This window comes from Ambystoma mexicanum, chromosome 10, assembly GCF_040938575.1.
Source record: "Ambystoma mexicanum isolate Mex_15411 chromosome 10, UKY_AmexF1_1, whole genome shotgun sequence".
Classification (NCBI taxonomy): domain Eukaryota; kingdom Metazoa; phylum Chordata; class Amphibia; order Caudata; family Ambystomatidae; genus Ambystoma; species Ambystoma mexicanum.
The window spans coordinates 1,159,764,061-1,159,786,115 of NC_090932.1; the positions used below are offsets into that span (position 1 = coordinate 1,159,764,061).

General features: G+C 46.9%; 1 protein-coding gene across 3 annotated transcripts in view; it reads right to left on the bottom strand.

Moving 5' to 3' along the window:
- Nucleotides 1-303: 303 nt before the first annotated feature.
- The window catches only part of CIAO1 (cytosolic iron-sulfur assembly component 1), a 180,234-nt gene continuing 158,482 nt past the window's right edge, over nt 304-22,055 (bottom strand). For all 3 annotated transcript variants that reach the window (XM_069619091.1, XM_069619092.1, XM_069619093.1), the window contains exons 5-8: nt 18,360-18,448; nt 9,524-9,725; nt 9,282-9,369; nt 304-867 (exon numbers count right to left, since the gene is read on the bottom strand). In XM_069619091.1, the coding sequence (XP_069475192.1) occupies nt 633-867; nt 9,282-9,369; nt 9,524-9,725; nt 18,360-18,448 (614 nt within the window). In that variant the 3' untranslated portion in view covers nt 304-632. The remainder of the gene's footprint in view (nt 868-9,281; nt 9,370-9,523; nt 9,726-18,359; nt 18,449-22,055) is intronic.

Sequence of the window (22,055 nt, forward strand, 5' to 3'; positions counted from 1 at the left end):
GAACTAGGTCCTGCAAAACATCCCTTCTTTGTCAGAGCCAAGACACTCTCCCCCACCCCAAACAGGGGAGTGTGTAAGTGTACTCCGATACTACCCATTGGCTTACAAAGTGCAAATCTAATGCTCAGCCTCCAGCTGCTTTCCAGGCAACCTGCCAGTGATGTCCGGTCCAAAAGCTGCAAGTCAGAGGACGACGGATTACCAAAAATATACACACTGCACTTTGTTGTTTCATGTGACTAGGAATGAGCGTGTACGTGCTCTAACCTTAAATTGGATATGTTGATTACACAACAAGGTCAATTCCTGCATGGAGTAGGTCATCCGTTTAATTCATGCTAGCATAGGTAAAGACAGGATAGAGCTCACGCGCTCATTAACCAGACCGAATATGAAGTGCCGAATGTAAAAGAAAACTCTTCCCATTGCAAAAATGAATGTTCAATTTGACAACCCACTTAAACACAACATAATATCACTGCTCAGCTCTCTTACAACTTCGGACAAAGGTTCAGTTTCTGTCAGCCAGGAGTGCCAGTTTGCTGGGCAGCTTTGGCGTCTTTAGGGTCAGCAATGTCGTCTCTGGATGGAATAAGGAGCAGTGGAAACCAGGTCAGTGTTCAAGGTTTTGCTTATTCAGGTCGCTGGTAACGCCAGAATGCCATGTCACCATCATCACTGCAGGAGGCGAGTAGTCCTGCTTCCTTCGGATGCCACACTACGCAGTTCACATCCTGGGAGTGGGCTCTAGGCACGTGGCCCATTAACGAGAAGGTGGGCTGCTGGGGGTCCGAGCCAGGGTCTTCCTCAAATACTCGAATGGCATCATCACCAGCCGCTGTTGCTAGGGCTCCCGTCAGGTGACACCTGTGTGTGCAAAATAGAAAACACCACTAACCTCCGAGACAAAAGAATTGCAAGAAGATGCCACAAAACTTAATTTATCAGTTTCTGAAGACCGTGGTCCTTGTGTCTAGGCCCATTCTGCTGCACATAACAAGCTCATCTGGCAGCAGTGTGGTACCTTTGGGCCAACTTGCCTCAGAACACCAGATACTGTAATTTTGAAACTTAGAACCCTATAGATGATGATAACCCATGCCCACCCCAATCACCTGCTTCAAATATCGATGCCTCTAGCTGGCACTTCTCCCTTGTTTCTGTCTTAGCCCTGGCCGACTACTGTTTCAGTTGCTGCACCAAACTTGAGATGTGGGAATTTAGGAGAGAGCGCATTCATTCTACAGATTCCAAGAGCCCCCTTGTCTGCTGTGAGCAGTTTAGTAGTGCATTTGAATATATGTTTTGTAAACAGAAAACAGGAGAGAGAGAGAATACGAGAAAAAACACACACACACAATCACACACACACACACACACACACACACACACACTCACACACACACAATCACACACACACACACAATCTAGTGGAAGCTGCAGAGTATTACAGTTTGTTTTTTGAAACTCGAAAATGGCCGTCGACACAGGGCGTGCCAGTAATCCTATCCCTAGTGTGACATCCACTGTACCCATGATCCCTCACACGTCTAGGACCCTCAGATTGTATTTTTTCTGACATGAGGTACCATGAGGAGTAGCGCGAGTACCGATTATCCAAGCATAAAGATAGAAAGATAAGACTACAAGCATCCATGCGCCTTCTCTCAGAGGGGAGGAAGGGTGGGTCGCATGTGAATCTAAGCAGATACAAGCATCAGAAATACGATTACGGTGAGTAATGTATCCCTTCTGAGGCTTGTGGAATCTGCTTAGATCACATGCTGTGCATAGATTAGCGAGCAGTGTTAGAAGAAGGAGGTGGGATGTGAGAAGGGTCATGAGCAAATAAATGTCTTAGAACCGCTTGTCCCACCTGAGTATCGGTCTTGGAATGAGTGTCAATCCAGTAGTGCTGGGTATAAAAGTGTGAATAGAGCTCCAAGTAGCTGCTTTGCAAATGGTGTCAAGGGGTACATTTGCAATGCAAGCCAGAGTGGCCCCAATGCCTCTTGTAGAGTGGGCTCTTGGCGTGAAAGGCAGAGTTTTTTCAGAAAGGGAGTAACAAAGCTGTATACAATTCATAATCCACTTAGAGATGGCACCTTTAGAGACGCGATCTCCCTCTCTGCCTGTAGCTACGGAGACAAACAGTTGGTCTGTTTTCCTAAGCGGCCTGGTCTTGTCTACATAGTATAGGACCGCCCTACGCACATCTAGGGTGTGTAGTTTCACCTCAGCAGAGCTTTGGGGTTCTTGGAAGAAAGCCGGAAGCTGAATGGACTGGTTAATATGGAATTTAGAAATAAACTTAGGTGAAAACTTAGGGTGTGTTCGTAAAACCAGTTTATCTTTATGAACAGTAAAGAAAGGATCCTGCTCTGAGAGCCTGAATTTCACTGACCCTTCCTATGGATCTAATGGCTACTAAGAAGGCAGTTTTATAAGTCAGGTGTTTGAGACTGCTTTTATGCATGGGCTCGAATGGGGGGGGCCATGAGTTTAGCCAGCACCACATTAAGGTCCCATCCTGGTGGTGGGTTAGAAATTGGAGGGTGGAGTCTCTTTACCCCTTCCATGAAGGCTTTAACCACTGGTACTTTCCACCACAATACCTTGTTATGGGAGGTGGTGTATGCCGACAGTGCTGCCAGGTGTACCTTTAGTGAATTAAATACCAACACTGCATCCAGCAGGTGGAGCATGTAGGTGACAATAGTGGAAGGAGTGCAATCAACTGGGTTGATTTGCTTATTCTGTCACCAGATAACACATCTTTTCCATTTGTCAAAATAACAGTGCCTAGTGTTTGGCTTCCTAGATTCCTTTAGGATGTCCATGCACCTTTGTGGTAAATTGAGGTGTCCAAACTCTGACTTCAGGAGCCATGCTGCCAAGTTCATTGAGCTCGGTTGAGGATGCACTGTTTGACCTTGGTGCTGGGATAGTAGGTTGTACCAGCACGGGAGTCTGATGGGTTTGCACGCTGCTAGCCTGCGCAGGTGTGGGAACCACGGTTGTCTCGCCCACATGGGAGCAACTAAAATGAGCGCCATCGATTCCCTGTGCATCTTGTTGACCACCTTCCTCATTAGAGGAGTTGGTGGAAAAGCGTAAGCAAACATCCCTGACCAGTTCGTCCACAGGGTGTTCCCCTTGGAGCCTGGTTGGGCAAACCTGGATGCGAAGTCTGGGCATTGTCTGTTTTCGCTTGTGGTGAATAGGTCTATAGTGGGGAAACCCCACTGTGAGAAGATGTCTTCTACAACTGTGTAGAGACCACTTGTGTTCTCTTGCGAGAGGATCTCTGCTCAAGGCGTCTGCTAGTGAATTGCGATTCCCCTGGAACATGTTGAGATGACAGGTAAATGTTCCGTCTGAGTGCCCATATCCAAATATTCTGGGCAAGCTTGGACAGATTTGGCGAACGAGTCCTTCCCTGCTTGTTTAGGTAGAACATCCCTGTCGTGCTGTCTGTTAAGATCTGCACTGACAGGTTCAACAGGTGGGGCTCGAACGCCCAAAGCGCTCTGAATACTGCCAGAAGCTCTAGCAGATTGATACGATTCTTGGCCACTGTGTGAGACCAGAGACCCTGAGCTGTGTGGTGAAGGAGGTGTTGTCCTCACCCTGACAGGGATGCATCTGTAGTGACTACAGACTGTACTTCTGGACCGTAAAAGGGTTTCCCCTTTGACAGGTTCCATCTTGTCCACCAGTGAAGACTTTGTACCAGTGTTGGCGAAATGACCACTAGATCATCCCACTGACCACTTGCCTGACTCGCCAACCATTCTTGCATGGGACGCATGTGCAGGCGCGCGTGGGGGACCAGGTAAATACATGACGCCATCATGCCTAGCAAACGCATCACTTTGCGCACCGTTATCTGGCGACCGGGCAGATATAGAGGAATTTGCAGTAGTAGATTCCGAATTCTTTTCTCCGATGGAAAGGCCAACCCCTCTTGAGTGTTTAGTACAGCTCCTAGGAACTGTTTGGAGGTGCTTGGCACCAGGCTTGATTTTTTTCTCGTTTATGGCGAAACCCAATTCGAAGAGTAGGTCGATCGTTCTTTGAACGTTTGAACTGCCAATTACTGGGGTCTCCCCTGTGATGAGCCAGTCGTCCAGGTAAGGGTACACTGGGATTGCCTCCCTGCGTAGGTGTGCCGCCACCACCACCAGAACCTTGGTGAATACCCTTGGAGCTGAGGCTATATCGAAGGGCAGCACCTTGAACTGGTAGGGCTGACTGTCCACCTTGAAGCGCAAGAATCTTCTGTGTGCTGGGAACATGGAAAAATGAAAATAGGCATCTTTCATGTCCAATGTTGCCACGTAATACCCCTTTTTTAGGAGGGGGATTACTTCTTGGAGAGTAGTCATGCAAAACCTTTGGGGCTTGACATACTTGTTTGCAGGGCGCAAGTCTAAAACTGGGCGCATTGTCAGATCTTTTTTGGCACAAGGAAGTAAGTTGAATAAATACCCTTGTTTACCCGTTTGCCCGGGACAAGTTTGATCGAGTCCTTTTCTAGAAGATTGACGATCTCCTCGAGGAGGATCTTCTGGTGCTCCACGGAATGTACTTTTTGTCATGGGGGTGGTTTCGGGGACGCTCGAGCAATTCTATGCAGTATCCTGCGGACACTGTGGACAGCACCCATCTGTCTGATGTGATCCCTTCCCAAGCTTGGGTGAAGTTGGTAATGCGCCCCCCTACTGGAGATGCGTGGGGAGGGACCCTGATCTCAGGGTCACTGTTTTGCGGGAGGCATGCCGACTCTGCTGCGGCTGCCTCTTCCCTTACCACGGCCCCTCTTGTTTCCCCTGTTGTAACTTTGGGTAGACTGCTGGTTGTTACCCCATGATGTACCCTGCCCCTGAGAATAGTTGGAGCCTCTTTGTGAATTTTGACCGCGTGGGTGACGAAAATTGCCATTCCCTCTTTGATTAGGGGGTTTGTTGGTCAACTGTCCCAGGGATTTCAGAGTCTCATACTCATCTTTGGCATTTTTTAATGCGTCCTCTACCGCCTTGCCAAACAGTAAATTAGGTTCCACCGGCATGTCGATTAAGGATGCTTGTGTCTCGGGTTTAAACCCTGACTGTCTTAACCAAGCATGCCTCTTAATGACAGTGCTCTCTGCTATTAGCCTGCCAGCGTTATCCGCAGCATCAAAGGTTGCCTTAAGGATGCAACCGGACACGGCTCTCCCCTCCGACGCAACCTGTGCCAACTGGCCCTTTAAAGGTTCCGGTGCAGAGTCGATAAGTGCAGCAACTTGCTCCCACTGGTGGCAGTTGTAACTAGCCAGCAGAGTGGTGGAGTTGGCAATCCTTGCCTGGTAGGCGGAAGTGGAGGCTACCTTCCTTCCCAACCCGAAGATCTTTTTGCTCTCTTTGTCAGGGGGAGCCTCAGACGAAGATAGGGGCGTTCCGCCCTCTTCCTGGTATTAGTCACTACCCGGGAGTCAGGTTTCAGTTGCCCCTTTATGTAAAGCGGGTCTGATTGGGCTGCCCTGAACAATTTTTCGATTCTGGGGTTTACCGCCCTGGTGAGGTTAGGATTGAGAAGGGAAGGATCAATTCTCCTTTGTATAGACTTGAGAATAAGGATGACCTGGGCAATGGGTTTCTTTTCTCCTACTAGTTCCTCTGCAAAGTCCCTCTCCTCCTGTGCTCCCTGAGTGTCTATGCGGAAGTGTTCTGCCGCTCTAGACAAAACCTCATTTAGGAGAGGTTGGCTGTCGACTGGAGAGTTGGTAACCTGAGGTTCTTTGCCTACCAGGGAGTCTATTCTGTAGACTTTTGGGTCATCTTCCTCCTCCTCTTGGTCATCGTCATCCCTATAGTAGTCCACCCCAGTTTGGTCGTCCAACGTTACCAATTCTGGATCCTCATATTGTAGTGGACTATATACTGAGTGTATGGCTGTACGTAGAAAGGGTCAGAAGACCGACTTTGCGTTGGTGCCTCAACTCGAGGTTTCTTACCAGGGGGTTGCGGGTCCCTAGACCCTGTGGGAGTAGCCCCGTCAGGGGTATAGGAGAGGAAGTGATCTGAGTTCTTGGCATAGAAGTCTGCTAGGGATGACATTCTAGACATAACTCTGTCTATATCCTCACTGGACCATTCTTTGGAGCTGGGGATTACCCTTTCCTGGGAGGGTTTCCCTGCTGTGACCTGACTGGACCTATGGGCTTGTGCAGGGGTCTTGGCTAGCTGTTTATCAGAAGACCTATCACTGTCTTTATGTAGCAGAGGTGCAGAAGAAGGCTGAGATGTTTTCTACTGCTGTTTTCCCCCCTCCCGATGAGTGGAAGAGTGCTTCCCTGGCGTTTTCACCTTCTCAGAGCTTTTCAATGTCTGGCGCAGAGATTCGGGGGTAGAGTCCCTTTCCTTAGAGTGAGGACATCGGGATACGGGAGCAGCCGTCGAGCGGTCTGCTGACGCTGACTCCTGGAGTGCAGCCTAGGGATGGAGGTCGGCTTCGTCTTCCGACGATCGTACCTCCATAACTTTGGTGAGTGAGGCACTCTTGGCAACAGTGGATGGTTGCCTGGTGTCATGCGGCGATCTTGGCCGAGAACACCCAGAGGACACCGATTCGGTGGACCGTTATTTGTGTGCCTCTTTCCGAGAACTCGACACGCGCGTCGAGTCTCGGTTGGACTTCGAGTGTTTAGTGGAAGTGGTGTGGGTAGCGCTCGTGTCGCCGGGTGTGCTCCCCATAGCTGCCCTACCGGACAACCTTCCGAGGTCGGGGGCTTTCGCTTGGCTGTCTTTCGACGCCACGTTGCCCTCGCCGTTCGATAGTACGGCGTCGCTGCCATCACTGAAGGTGCCCTCTTCTTCCATGGCCTCTCGTTGCCTGGCGTGGTGGGCCCAATGTCTGGTCGAACGGTCCTTTAGAGTCTTAGTCTTGAACCGGCTACACGCTCTGCAGTTCGCCTCGGGGTGGTCCCTCGGCAAGCAGAGGTTACAGGTGGCGTGTGTCAACCCAAGGGTACTTGCGGTTGCACTTGGGGCAAAATTGGAAAGGGGTACCCTCCATATGCACGCTGTGGCAGCGGGCTAGTGTGTGTAGGAATATATATATAAATATATGTGAGTGTAGAGTATGTACCACCCCCCACTCTCCCTACTTGAAGGGCCGAGGCCAGAGGCCTTCCAAGACACGGGCCGAGGCCAGAGGCCTTCCGAGGCCCAAAGTCGGTTGTGCAGCTCTCGACGGTTGTTTTCTTCTCCAGGCCGGCGTCGAGCTTCAAAATTCTGTGACTCGACGTGGGAATGGAAGAAACTGGGAAAGATTATACTATTTGCAAAATTATGGCTAAAAGCCAGGGAACTCCACGGAATGCTTCCGACAAGTATGGCGGAAAAAAACAATCTGAGGGTCCTAGATGCGTGAGGGATCATGGGTACAGTGGACGTCACACTAGGGATAGTATGACTGGCACGCCCTGTGTCGACACCCATTTTCGAGTTTCGAAAAACAAACTAATACTCTGCAGCTTCCACTAGATGTCGGCCTATGCACAGCATGTGATCTAAGCAGATTCCACAAGCCTCAGAAATATATATATATATAAATATATATATATATATTTAAGTATGTAAGTATGTACCTTTCCCATTGGGAAAACCTCCAATCTACAAGCGTTCTATTTTTCCAGTCTGGAAGTATTTTAAATGCTTTGTTCCTGTTCTTCATCCCAGAGTACTCCTAATTAAACTCGGATGATAGGACTGAGGCCATCTGTGGTAACCAGGGGAAACTCCTAAGGCAGTCCCTTCGCCCAGAAACAGGCTGTTAAAAGATTTTGGGCATTGCTGAAATAGATTGTCTTTCAAAACAAGCTTCCTCTAGAACTCCAAGCACATTAAGATGTGGATTCCTGGGAAGGGGCTAGCAATGTGGGAATACGATTTCTAATTGACAGGACTATTAAACTATCAGGAATGCAACCTCCCTCCAAGAGGCAGGAGCGGAAATGCCCCTTCCTGAAAGCAACGGGTACCTTTAAAATCCTGAACAGAGCAAACTGAAGCCCTTTCCTCTCTGGGAGACAGATTGTTTAGTTGTTTCTTTTCTACATCTCAATGCCTGTGCTATCCTTCCAGATGTACAGAACTAGTTTACTTAATTTTAATCTTATAAATTCTGTTATGTAATATTGTGTGCACATGCACAAATGTGTACACAATATGTATTTGGAATTACTACCCACCTTTGGACTCTTGTTTTGTGGTACTGTAAACAGGATCATCCCATCCGATGTAAAAAGGGCCCAGGATTCTACAATGTGACCCCGTGGGACAGATGTGTATTGTATGGGTACAGATCGCTTTGAGAGGCAGGTACTAGGTTCGGAATGATATTTTCAGTGGTGGTGTTATGGTCATTGAAACGCCTGCAGCATCTACATGCAGTCAGCTTAAATGTGCTGTGCCAGTACTTTGGGATGAAAGATACCGACTCATGAAAAGTTAGGGCTTCAACAGAGAAAGCATCAATTCACCCTTGGGAAAGCTGAAGTATACATATGAGAACCCAGGGTCTTTTGTGGTTATAAAGTTGAATCGAGGACTCTTAGGGTTTAAAGAAAATGTGAACTCATGAACATCCCATGGTTTTGTCAAAGAGGACATCAACTCATGAATGAGCAGGACCTATGGTAAAGAGGATGTTGCCTCACGAACACCTAGGGTAAAAGTCCTGGAGGAATTGCTGCAAACACCAGTGAGCTCTGTTATAGAAGATGTTACCTCATAAACCGCCTGGCGGGGGGGGGGGGTTGCCTCATGAACAGAGAGGGGTTCTAGTAGAGTGACCATTGCCACATCAACACCCACAGGCTCTTGTAGAGAGGATGTTGACTCAATACCACATGGTTGTGCTAGAAAGGATGTTGCCACATTGTCTCATTAACACTCGCTGGCTCTGGTAGAGCATGTTGCCTCATGAAAGGAAGATTGGGGGGTCTTGAAAACCATAACTTTGCATTTTTACATCATGTTCTTTCTTGAGTGAATGTATCACTCTCCCTACATGTTTATCATTGACACAAGTCAATTTACAAACCAAAAGAGGAGAGAGCATTTTCCGACACAAGGCCTAGTCTCAAAGGGAGAGCCCTATTGCCTGTGGACGTTGGGAGTATAATCGGCCCATCATCTGCTCCAGTGTCGAGGCAGCTGCCTGTGACACCATTTCTTATGGAAGGATTCCTGAGAGGGCAGACAAACCTAGGGATCAAGAGTTGCTGTTCTCACCATGATATGTCGTATACAGTCCTGTTGTGGAAACCGGATAGGGTGCAGATGCACTTCCAGGTGGGGTCAGATCCACTACAAGCCACCCCTAGAAAGCAAATAAAAATCAGCAGTGAGGAGGAGGACAGGCTTTAGGATTTTATCACACAGAAGGCAACAGCCACACCCAGACAGACACACACCCACCCACACACACAACCCCACCCGGTGCCTTCTCTTCTGTCCACTCGACATTCTCTTACCCTGCTCATTGCCGGGTTTGTACTGTCGCCAGATGCGTACTGTTCGGTCATCACTACAGGACGCCAACTGTTCTCCAGTTTTGTCAAATGCTAGGCTCCAGACTGTGGACTCATGGCCCTCCAGAGTGGCACAACAGACCCAATCATCCTCTTCCTCCCGATATAGCTTCACAGTGTCATCATAACTGGCTGAGGCCAACAACTGCCAGAAAAGTGCAAAATAAAACCCAGTTATTTTACCATGGCACAGACTTAACATTGAAAACAATGTACATATAATTCCAACTTCTAAACCTCATCTGATCACAGAACAGTTTTACCTATATGGGCCCAATGAGAAACTAGCAAGAACCAGAAGAATGAGAAAAATGGTAAAACGCATTCAAAACAAGCAAAACAGTGCAAATAAGAACCGAGGCAGCTTGGCTTGGTTTCGTGGAGGAGGCTGCTAAAATAGCAGATTTAGTTTGAAGCGATTTTGAATGCTGGTCTTGTTTGGGTGTTTCTTCTACAAAAAAAGACCAGACAACCTTAAGTCTCAGCAGAGAGAAGAGTGGCGTTAAAATGCTCAGGAAAGATGCACATTTGAGTGTGGCGAGGTACACAGGTTACGACGCTCAGTCTAAGCTGAGTGAGGAGCACCAGCTGTGCAACTCAGGACATGGATGCAGAGAAGAAAGGCAGGCCAAAAGACACCCGGACTCGGGTACAGCGAAGGACACTCAGGTTCTTGGCTCAGCTAAAGGCAGGGAAAATGTCTCAGCCCCACTCGCAAAAATAAGAGCGGCGCTCGACTTGAGTCATTCAAAGGGTGAAGTGGGAGCTCGCAAGCTATCTAGGGGTGTAGTGAAGTGGAACAAACATCCTCTAATTTGCTTAAGTTTTGGCGAATTGTGGTGGTCCAGCCTCAAAAGCTGTAAATGAAGTGTGCTTCTTGAGGCAGCAGTGCTCAGGTCAAGCGCAGAATCCCACCCACCCATTGGCTACCCTTGAATCGGTGATCGTAAATATCATTATGTTGCCACTGGGCCAAGAGATGCTTGAGGAGAGTAGCATTTCTATTTAAAAAATTCTAATTTATTTCCAAATATGTAGCAGATCCAGTTGCATCACTTGCTTTTTGATCAATCAATCATTTGTTTGTTCGCAGTCAGAGGTTCTGACATCCATGAATTTCATTGTTTCCTGAGCATGCTTACATGTTAGATTTGAAGAAATCTTTTTGCACTAGGCATACTCTGATGTGTATTAGCAGAACCAAACACCAGCTTGACAGTTTTATTCAGAAGTGACAGCCCCAACCTTGAAGAAAACGAATCTAAAAGTTTGTAAAAAAAAAAAAAAGAAAGAAAAGTAACGATCTGGGAAAACAGTGTTGAACCAGATTCCACTACATAGTCCACGAAAGCTGGATTATTGCTTATCCTCCTACTAGGCTTAGGATAGTAGATCACGTATGCAGAATATGTGGATTCAGAATTCTCAGCAGCCACGTCCTTTTCGATTGTATTCATCAAATCCTCAATGGATCCCTATAGAACTTGAGGAAGAGCTCATCGAGGAATTAATATGTATTATTAGATAAATCAACTTCAGAAGTTAGTGGTGGTACTTGAGGGACTATCAGGACACTCAAAGAGGAAGTCTGATCAATACCAGCAGCTATAGAGGGCTGATTTAAAAAAACTGGGGCTCTGCCAGCCCTACATGTCTCCTCCAAAGATGCTGTATATGGGTGCTGTAGTAGAAATTTGTTTAGCTACGATCACGCAGAACCCAATTTAACAAAGGCCTGTGGCCTTAGCCAACCATAAGTAATTTCATTACACAATGCTTCACTGCTCATGCCAATGTCACTCATCGCAAGAGTCACACGATTTCTTGGGCCGTTACTCAGTTTAACCCTTTGGTGCTCTAGTCACTCTCGGCGTCTATCCTACAAAACAGTCAATTGACCAAATGCGTGTACACAAATGTGTAAAGGTTGCTATGCTTTTTAAGACAACCACACCCAGCATCTTAACAGTGTCCATGTTGAGGTGGGGAGGGACATCTGAAAATCGGATGGCCCTTTTCTTCTCTACCCAATGTGGCCATGTTCACTAATAGCTGTCAGCGTGTCCACGTTGGGGCGGGCCACCCAGTCCTCTGTGGTGGTGAGGGTGCAAGCAGGTAATTGCAATGTGTATATGTATGTTGGTGTGGTTGTTTTTGTGTGTGCATGCAAGGAGTTTATTATGTATGAATGTGTGAGCGAAAATGTTATACGTGCGTGTGAAGGGGTAAACAGGGCTGCTAAATTTAGAGGTGGGCCATGCCATATCCCCAGCAGCCCTCACCCGGTGGGGATGGCTGGGGGCATGGCATTCCCTTTTGCTTTACCCTTGATGCTACATCAAGGCTAAAGCAAACATGATAAGTGTTATTACGTGGCTAGACCAGCCTACATCTATCTTATATTTGCTTTAACCTTGATGCCAAGTAAAAAATGTCATGTTATATTACGAAAATATATGGTAACATGCCAATGACTGCGAGGGCCAGCGGTGGACATAAATGCCAGAGAAACGCTGTGACCGCAGTGGGTGCTGTGGTTTAAGGTTTAGAGAAATATTGTGGGTAGAACAGGAAAGTAAGTTGGGTTGGGGGAAGAGTGCACCCAACTTAGTGATTTATTTTGTTTGTATTGACCTTGAAAGAAAGAGAATGAATGCCCCTACTGGGATTCGAACCTGTGACTTGCAGGTTAATTATAGATAGTCAAGTGTGCCTAAATTGAGGAGCTTCTTTTATGGGGAAGAGTTGTGTTAGTTAAGAATTAGTGCAGTCCAACTGGTGAGGACTACACAAGACTTATCTGCTTGGTATTAGGTAACCCACCTTTCAAAATAGGCCAGTATTACACAAGTTGGTAGTGTGACTGAGCAGCCAGGCTTATCTTAAGAGGGGTAATGTGAGCTGTAGAGCTTTACAATTGAAATCACCAAGTACAAGTAGCCAAGTAACACTTACACACTTAAAGTTCTATATAAATATGTATTTATAATATACACAAGGTTTAAATAAGCATTGTTTAAAAAGCGTTATCTACTAGTAACATTCAAAGTTGGGATTCAGTTCTTAGAAAAAGACAATAAAAGTTGGTAAAGACTTTTCTTATGCAAACACATGTTCCAACACACAGAGTAACTTCAGGTAAAGGTCAGTATTGCACTTATTTCAGTTACCAATTCAGTTATGGAGTTATTAAAGGAAGGAAAGGTTAGAATAAGATTTAGAACATGCTTTCAACAGTTTGTAAAACAATTACAATCTTCTAAAGAGAGGCAGGTACACTTTTATCCCAGCATTAATAGTGTCTACACTTATAACCTATGAGGGAACAAGTACTGTCAAAACCAGTAGGTTCAGAGGAGTGCCTTTAGTGAGCCAGGACAGCCAAAGTCAATGGACAAAGTCAATAGTTCTGATACACTTCTTCTTACATAAAGTGAGCTACTTTGTAGGGAGCACAAGCTGTTAGGCCAGTGCAGGTGAGTTGAGAGCAACTCTAAAAAGTACTTTGCAAGACAAGAAGCACAGCATATGGCTAAAAGGTGAAAACCCCAAGCCCCACAGTACCTTTGATTTGAAGAAAAATGTTCCAGCTGGATTCCTCCTTACTATAGCTTGGCAGACCCTTGTTCCTGGACCTTGGCCGTGGTGACGAAAGGGAGGACGTCTGGCGGGCTCCTGCAGCAGTACTCAGGAGAGGGGCTCGCCAGCAATGGATTTCCTTAGTTTCAGCGGCACTTCTGTGTTTTGGCGCCTTTTCCTCAGCATCTGTGAAGAACGAAAACTCTGGTTGGAAGAAGCTTGCTCCCTCGGTCTTGGACTCTGGTGAGGGGACTCTGGATCAAGATGTACTGCTTTGATAGGGTCCTCTTGATGCCCACAGAGATTTGGATGGATTTGGACAAGTTGGGGGTTGGGCCAAATGGAAGCTTGTCTTGAGGCTAGTTGGTTCCACAAATTCGTTCCGTACGGATCGTCCCAGTCAATATGAAAAACGGGGTCAGCACAGCTGCATGGCTTCAACGGGCACTTTGCGGTCCAGGAGGGTGCTGCTGGTGTCTCATCACGTCTTCTTCGAATGTTCCTCTCCAGCGGTCGACTCTGCCTCTAGTCCCAAAAACCTTGCTTTTTATGTGATTTCCCATTCATTCACAGCCTATGATGTCAATCACACAGCAGGGTGCGGCCAATCAGGACTGGATTCACTCAGGCACACCTAGAAACAAAGGACAAGGAAGTTTTGGGACCCTCCCTCACTTCCTGCCTTTCCAGACACACTGGAGCCTGGGCAGGCTTCAGGAATGAAGCCCACCAAAGGCAAAACACACAAAGGGCTCAAACCGGTTTCAATTAACAGAGTAAAAGTCAAGAAGGAACTAACACACAGAAAATGGCAAAAATAGAAGACGGGGCTATTTTGGGAAAATGTCACCCATGGGTGCTGCACCGGAGCTGAGGATTCAGCCTGCAGTAAAAATGCACACTGGTAGTAAAAAGTAAACCACTGCCACCAGCCATTTAAAGTAAGTTAGTTTAACACAAAGTGATACATGAGAAGTGGGATAGGGAATTACTAAGTAACCGCCCCCAGCACACCACGTAGGGCGGTGTGTGCTGGTCCCACAAAGAGAAAGGTAAGACAGGGTTCATCTTACTATTCCTGGGAACAGTAATTCACCAAGAAAATGTAATTAAACTTTCAGAGAAGTCTGACAGACTTCTTAGTGGCACTGCACCTAAGGTGCTGTGTGTCACCATGCAAAAAGCAGATGCCTACGGAGTTTGTCAGACTCCATAAAACAGTAAAACACAAAAATCCTAGTCAGGAAAAATACATGAAAGAGTGAGAAAAAGGTCCCACTCACACAGGAGGAAAGAATCTCAAGCTTCAAGTCCAGCAAAAGAGCTGGGGGTCTCTAAGGTTGAAGGGAATTAGCCCAGAAATGAACATTCTCCCCAACAAGGTGTGTAACCCCCGGCCCATATGGGCTCTCTTGGCTAGGGAGTTATACATATAGGAGAAGTATACAAATAAATAAAGACAAGACACATTAGGAGTTTGTTTAAAGCTTTTATTAAATGTGTATGTGTTTTACATAGACTGACTTACCAGACTGTACCATGTTCCCCACCATCAATCAATCAATCAGCTACATGTATAGCGCACTTTCACCAAAGGCATCATGGCGCTTAAAGCAAACATCAACCGAAAAGGTGCAGAGGAGTCACAACCGGATGAGAAATGGGTCTACATAAAGAGAAATGTTTTAAGGTTTTGTTTGAAAGACAGGAAGTCCTCAGTGGTCCTTAAACAAAGGGGCAAAGAATTCCAAAGCTTGGGCCTCGCGACTGAAAAAGCCCGGCCACCCAGCCGCTCTTTCCTGTATTTAGGTATATGCAGAAAAGCTGCATTTGAAGATCTCAAGGAACGGCCAGGATGTATCTATACAATTTCTCCTGGATGGCCAGACATTTTTTGCAGTTTAGGGCCCGGTGCATGATGCACAAAGCTTTAAATTTGACCCGGGCTTCGATCGGCAGCCAGTGAAGACATTTCCGGGCCCTCGTTACTCCTACTCCAACCGGAATATGTGTAACCAAGCGCACTACTGCATTTTGTAACACCGGCAGGTGCTGGATGAGAAAGGATGGCTGTGCCAAGTAGATGGCATTACAGTAGTCGATACTTCCATTTGCACATGCTGCCACTATCTGTGCGTGGAATTTATCGGGAAGAAAAGGAAGAACTTTCTTCCGAGTCTGACAAACTCAGATCCGCATACTGTATTAACCTGGACCTCCATGCACAGGTATTCCGGTATCTTAATCCCTAGGTTACTAACTGTTTTAGCAGGTTTTGGTAAAGGGCCCAGCGACGTCAGCCAGGAGTCGTTGGTCCATCCCCCGGCTGCCTCTGGCGGACCAGAGTTCAGGATCTACGTCGTCGCGCGGTTCAGCTTGAGCCAATTTGATTCCATCCAAACCTGAACTGCTTCCAAGCAGTTTGTTGGCCTATCCCTCACATCTGCCTGCTTCGAGTCCAATCTAAACAGAATATGTGTATCATCTGCATAAGAAAAGACCCTAAAGCCAAATGAATGGATAAGAACCATCAGGGGGTGGATATAAAAGTTGAAAAGTAAGGGGGGTAGGGCTGAGCCCTGCGGGGCTTCGCAAGTAACCGCTACTGGGAGCGAGCAATAAGGGTAAAGCGAGACTATTTGAGAGCGTGAGGTCAAAAAGGCACAAAACCAGTCCAACACTGCCCCAGAGAACCCTGCCTCCTCTAGCCTTGCTATCAGGATCCCATGATCAATAGTATTGAAAGCGGCCGACAGGTCCAAAAGAATAAGGCCTGCCGTACCGCCCTCGTCCCTGATCATGGTAAGATCGTCAAGCACCGATACCAAGACTGATTCGGTTCCCATCAGGGGACGAAAACCCATTTGGCAGCCATCTAAAATATTTTGACCTTCCAGAAACGTTCTCAGTTGAGGGGTCACCACTGCTTCTAAAACCTTCATGAGGAAGGTTAAGAGTGAAATAGGCCGATAGTTTGCCAGGACCGAGGTGTCCAGGGTAGGTTTTTTTAATAATGGTATAACCAGGGCTTCTTTTAATTTAAGGGGAATTTGGCCTCACATCAGGGATGAATTAACTGCTGTGGCCAGTGTATCCTAAAAATCCATTGGCGCCAATTTGAATAAATGCAATGGAATGGCATCAAGAGGCGACGCAGATTTAAGCCCTCTACTATCTTGATCAATTCCTCTCTATTCTTTAAAGCAAAAACCACAAAACGCGCCTCTATATTGCCTTCTGTAGGCAAAATCGGGATATTACTTTCGATGCTCACACCATTTCCATCTTTAAAGTTCACACATGCAACCTTGAGGCTGAAGGACAACGGCAGGTCTCCCCTGCCAACCAATAGAGACATGGACTGGACTCACATGGGAGAATACAAGAACCAGCCAGGGATAGCCTGCCCGCCCTGTGGCCAGGCGGGCCGGGCGGTGAAGAAAAGAAGACCCCGGCGGCACCAGCAAGAGTGCCAGCACCGCTGGGGGGCCTGCGCGGCATCCGCTCTCCCCGGGGCCAGAAGGTGAGAGAAGGAGAGCAGCACTTACCTGGAGCCCCAGTCGCAAAGTCCCAAGCGCTTGGGGCTCAACGCGATGTGCGCCGCTGGGGATAAGATACCACGCTGGTAGGTGGGCCTGGGTGGAGTCCAACAAAGACTCTTCCCGTTTACGGAACCGCCATGGAGGAAAAGAAAAAAAAATGTTAACTGCTGCACTGCTAGCAGACAGGCTGGGACCATAAGCAACAAGGAAACATTTAGGGCTGGCAGAGCCACAACCAAAAAATAAACAAAAACAAACCCTGCCAAGGAGTAAAATGATCCCATGTTAGTAGGGAGCAGCAAAGGCTCCCAAAGCCCTGAAAGGAGAAGAGGGGCTCCCAAAGCCCTAGCAGAAGCATAAGGGCTCCCAAAGCCCTAACAGAAACATAGGGGGTTCCCAAAGTCCTGGGAGGAATTCACAGCAAGTTGTCCTGTTACAGCCTCCCGCGGCAGAGCAGGGGTTTGAGTGGAGGGGTACAAGACAGCAGTGATGGCAACATTAAAAGGTACTGTACTTCACTGACTTTGTCTAGGACTGACCAATACGACTGTGCAGCTGCCAGGGTTATTCCAAGTGTTGCAATGGAAAAGTACATGTGGAAAGTAATGGAAAATGCAATAAAATGGATGCCTAGGGTGAAGTAATTTATAACATGCTTAAGGTTAACATGCATAGCGGTTTGAGCAATGGGTATCTCTTACCTATATTAACGCATCAAACATGAAATGAATAAATGGATGGGGGCAGGTTGTGTTAAAGGCATTTGATATGTCTAAGGATTGCAGTTTATTTTATATAAAAGCACACATGGGCACCAAAACTCCCCTCCGGTGTACTGTGCCTTATTTAGAACTGGAACTCAGTATTGTGGCCCATCTCCTGAAATGACATCAGTTTTATTTGTAGGTCGCTCAGCGCCTCACCAGAGCAGCTGGTCCGGGATGGTGGTGTGGTGTCAGTGGGGTCTGTTCCTGGCGTGGAGTATTTATAATACTGTGCTCACCCAGGCCAGGAAAAACAAAATCAGGGGCTACAGGTGGGATATGTAGAGGCAGAAACCATCTGGGGGAATCCTTTGCACTACCTGGCGTTGGACTATTAGAAAGATTTAGATGGAAAAGTTCAAGGCATAGGTTTATTTGCAGTCTATTAGCCACACTTAGACAACAGACACGTTCTTGGGATAGGACGAGGGTGCCATGGCCACTATTCATGCAACTTATGCATGTAAATCTAATGATACTACATTGATCTGCCTCGGAAGGCTGAAGGGTTGTGTTTTTTCCGATATGGATTTAAAACGGTGACAGCAGGTTACACAAAGATCTCGGAAGTGAGTGCTTATCTCACTGTGATACCTTACAGGCTATCTTACCATAGAATCTTGCTCCCTTTTATTGAATCATCCTAGCCCAAGGCATTTTTTTAAATCTTCTTTAATAGGGAATCCTCTAGGCCTCACTGTGAACAGTGACTTAAGCCCCCAGTCATCATTTCAAGCCATGAAGAGGGCCAAGAAAATAAATCCTGGCAATCATTTTGGCCTTTTCTACCCAGCACAAGTGTAAGTGCATCGTTGAGACCAGGATTCAGGCTTGGCTAAGGGACTTGCACTTGAAGTGATGCCCATGTCTCAATTTTCTTGTTGCACACCTTACCTCCTGCTGCGGATTCCAGATGACATGCTTTACGTCCTGTGTATGAGAGTTTAGAACACTGACACACTCATACTCATCGTCCTCATCCACTAAAACAGAGGAGAAGGCAAATGTTAGCGAAAAGGAGTCAGAAGACTATGGAACCAATCAGATCGGATATATTTTGTAAACACATCATTTTCAGGGATTTCCATGTTTTTGCTAAGGTGCCAGCACCAATTTATGTCCACAAGGTTTACAAATTGTCCATCTTGCTAATAATTCCACATGAATTGGTAAACATCATGGACCAGGCACCTTTAATTTGGGAAAAAAAGAGCTCTGCAAACCCAGATTAGAGGGAGCTTCTGATTGCTCAAGATCCTACATTCAGAGTGACCGTGGTGTGAGCAGCTTAGAAAGAAGTGAAGTCAAGCAGATGGATTTGAGCATCAAGTTATACTAAGGATTTAAAATCTCAACTGCAAGAGGCGCTTAGGGGCTGTGCGGACACCCTTCACCTCATGGTCCACCTTAGTGTATGTGCCGCTAGAAAAGCTATTGGATCAAGAAGCCCACTCTTTGTTTTGTGCTTTCAGACTTTGAATACACTTTTTTACATATTTTTTTGACTTTTTACATGATTGCTTTTTTGGGGGGAATGTATGTTTTGTAGATCAGCTATTACTTTGGCTTTTGTCCAAACCAGCCCGCATTGTGTTCACAAAACCTAGCCCTATCCCCACTTCTAGTGCATCTTTTCTGAAACAGGAAAGCTAACAATACTTCACAGAGCAAACAAACACTCAGGTTTTAGGGAAACAACTCATAATATGATCTTCCGGTTGAGATGAATAAGCTCCCCGCTCACACTGGAACCTATTCATCCCCCACCTCTAGATCATATTAACACGCTTTACTACTCTTGACTCCAAAACGCTTTCCTATGACTTACATTATTAGCCAGTTCTACTTCACAGAAATGGGCGCCGGGCTCTGCACATCAGCCTCCATTGGCTGTCTGCCAAGCAGAAGATGGTTTTCAAAACCCTTTGCCTCATACATTAAGCATTGCATAGTTCTGCCTCTGCATTGCTAAACAATTTGTGCCAACCATAGAACCTGACAGACACCGATGGTAGGCTTACAAAAACAGGATCTTGGCATGCACGGCAAAATACAAATATTGTTGATGGGGGAATGGTTTAAAAATACAATTAGCAAGGCTGGGAAGTGGGGTGAGAAGGACTCTGGGGGGAAGGCTAAGCTACCTGCTCTGGAATACTGATCCCATAGAGAATATATGGGGGTCTCTCCAGGAGCACTCCCCCCATTGCTAACCGCGTCACTGCGGCCCAGTTTTCTTCCTGACACAAAGTGAAAGGGGGGCTTAAAGGGTTTTCTCACGGTGGCGATCTGCAAGTCCCGATCGTGATGATACTATGAACTTAAGATTGAGCAACAACCTCCATATAGAAACAAGACACTACAAGAAAAGGACATTTGGTGGAACTGGCTTCTCCTATCCAATAGCCAAAGTATGGAACTAGATACTGAAGGAAATAAGAATGACGGAAGTCCACCCAACATTAAGGAAACAACTAAAAACCTGGCTATTCAACTCACAGAGATAAACAGGCGCGCGCGCCTCTACTAACGATACACGGGCAGCCAAAACAAACAGGAAAATACAGAACGAAGAACCAAGAATAAAACTACTCCACCCAGAGATTACCAGAAACTAAATTACCACCCCTGATTCTCTTTTCCACATCCCCACAACTCTCTCGTACTACACATGGCCAGAGAGCTAGCGAAACAACCTGCCAAAAACATGCCAACCACACACCCCTCTCTAATACTATACCTTGTGTAATGTTGCCGTATTTTGATATTGCCACCACTGCTACTGTGCCTCTACCTGCCCCACTGCACTGTGATGAAAAGCAAATTACTTTACCTGATGTAGTGTTGCCCCGTATTGTTACTGCCACCACTGCTATTGTGCCTTTATCTGCCTCATGTCCTCCACTTCAACGTGCTGACAGTTTCAATATTAAACTGTCGGCAGCCCTGCCCCGCAGAGATCCCTCCACCCCCTCCTCCATCACTCCCTCCCCCCTACCCAATGTCCACCCAAAATGTGCCCTCATCAACGCCCGTTCCTTGCCTGCTCATGCTCTAGATATACATGACCTGATCAGCAGCAACAAGCTGGACCTACTCTTCCTTAGCGAAACTTGGTTAACTGATTAATCTGGACCCACCCTAGCCATCCCTAGTGGGTACACCATCTACAGACAGGACCGCTCCTCCCACAGAGGAGGTGGGGTAGCCATCATCAGCAAATAATCCCTTTCCATTAGGACAATTCAGAGGAATCTTGACAGAGTTTAGAGTACCTTCTACTCAAACCCTTCCACAACTGCACCCTTGCTTTCCACCTTGTCTACCGACCTCCTGGCCCATCAAGCATCTTCCAAGATGCTCTAACCCACTCCCTTTCAGATAACCTAAAAAAACATCCAAAATCCTGCTCTTGGGGGACCTCAATCTAGGCCTCAATGACCCTAAAGACACACATGCAAAAGCCCTCAACAAAGCCCTATCCACCCTAGGGTTCTCCCAAACCATCTCCAGCCCCACTCACATTAAAGGCCGCACCCTCGACTGGGTTGCCCACCACAACTGTTCTCTCAGCCTCCCTACGATCACCCCCTACCATGGTCTGATCATCACTGTATTACTTTTAACATTATCACCTCTAAAGGCACTCAAACACCCACCATCCCTCTTGCAGCAGCACTCGTCCGCAGCTCGAAACTGTTCCCAGCCCCTTATGGTGCCCGCTCTGCTACTCCCATGCTCTAAAGACCCTGAACTCCTTGCCAACGACTTCAAGAGGGTCATCACCCAGGCCGTTGACTTAGTGGCACCTCTCACCCTCAAAAAAGCCCAAAAAATTAAACATTCTAATGCCTTGTTCACCCAGGACCCCTTACAAATGCGTGGGAAGGAAAAGGGCTGCTCTCACCACCTGGGTCAACAACCTCACTGAGGCTACTAGAAGCGTCTTTAAATATATTTCTAAACGGTACAAAAGTGCCATCACCAATGCCAAAGCCAACTCCTTCAATACAAGGATAGCCAACGCTAAATCTGCAAGTTGAGAAATCTTTGCCATTTTCAGACAGCTCGAGACCCCCTCCTCCCCTCCATCACCTATTGTGAAGGACGAATCCTGGTGCAACTCCATCCAGTCCGCCATGCTAAATAAATTGGAAACCCTACAGGCCAAAATCCTTGCCAACCAACGGGAGCTCACCAAACTGGTCGCCAGCAGTCAAGGTAACCGACTCCAGCCACTGCCCTGTGTTCGACTTTAAAAAGACATGAGTGAAACAGAGGTCATCACACTCCTCTGTTCCATCAAACCTTCCAATTGCAAAGACGATGCCTGACCAGCACTAAGTCATCAAGGACTGTGTCCCCTCCCTAGCCCCCATCATCACTGCATTCATCAATGCCTCTTTCCGCTCTGGCTACGTCCCAGTAGGACTGAAGGAAGCGTGGGTTCGTCCGCTCCTTAAAAAGCCTTCCCTTGACCCCTCCATCCCAGGTAATTACAGGCCCATCACCACCGTACCCTTCCTATTAAAAATTCTGGATAAAGCAGCCTACCTGCAAATACAGAATTTCCTAGAAGACAACCACCTC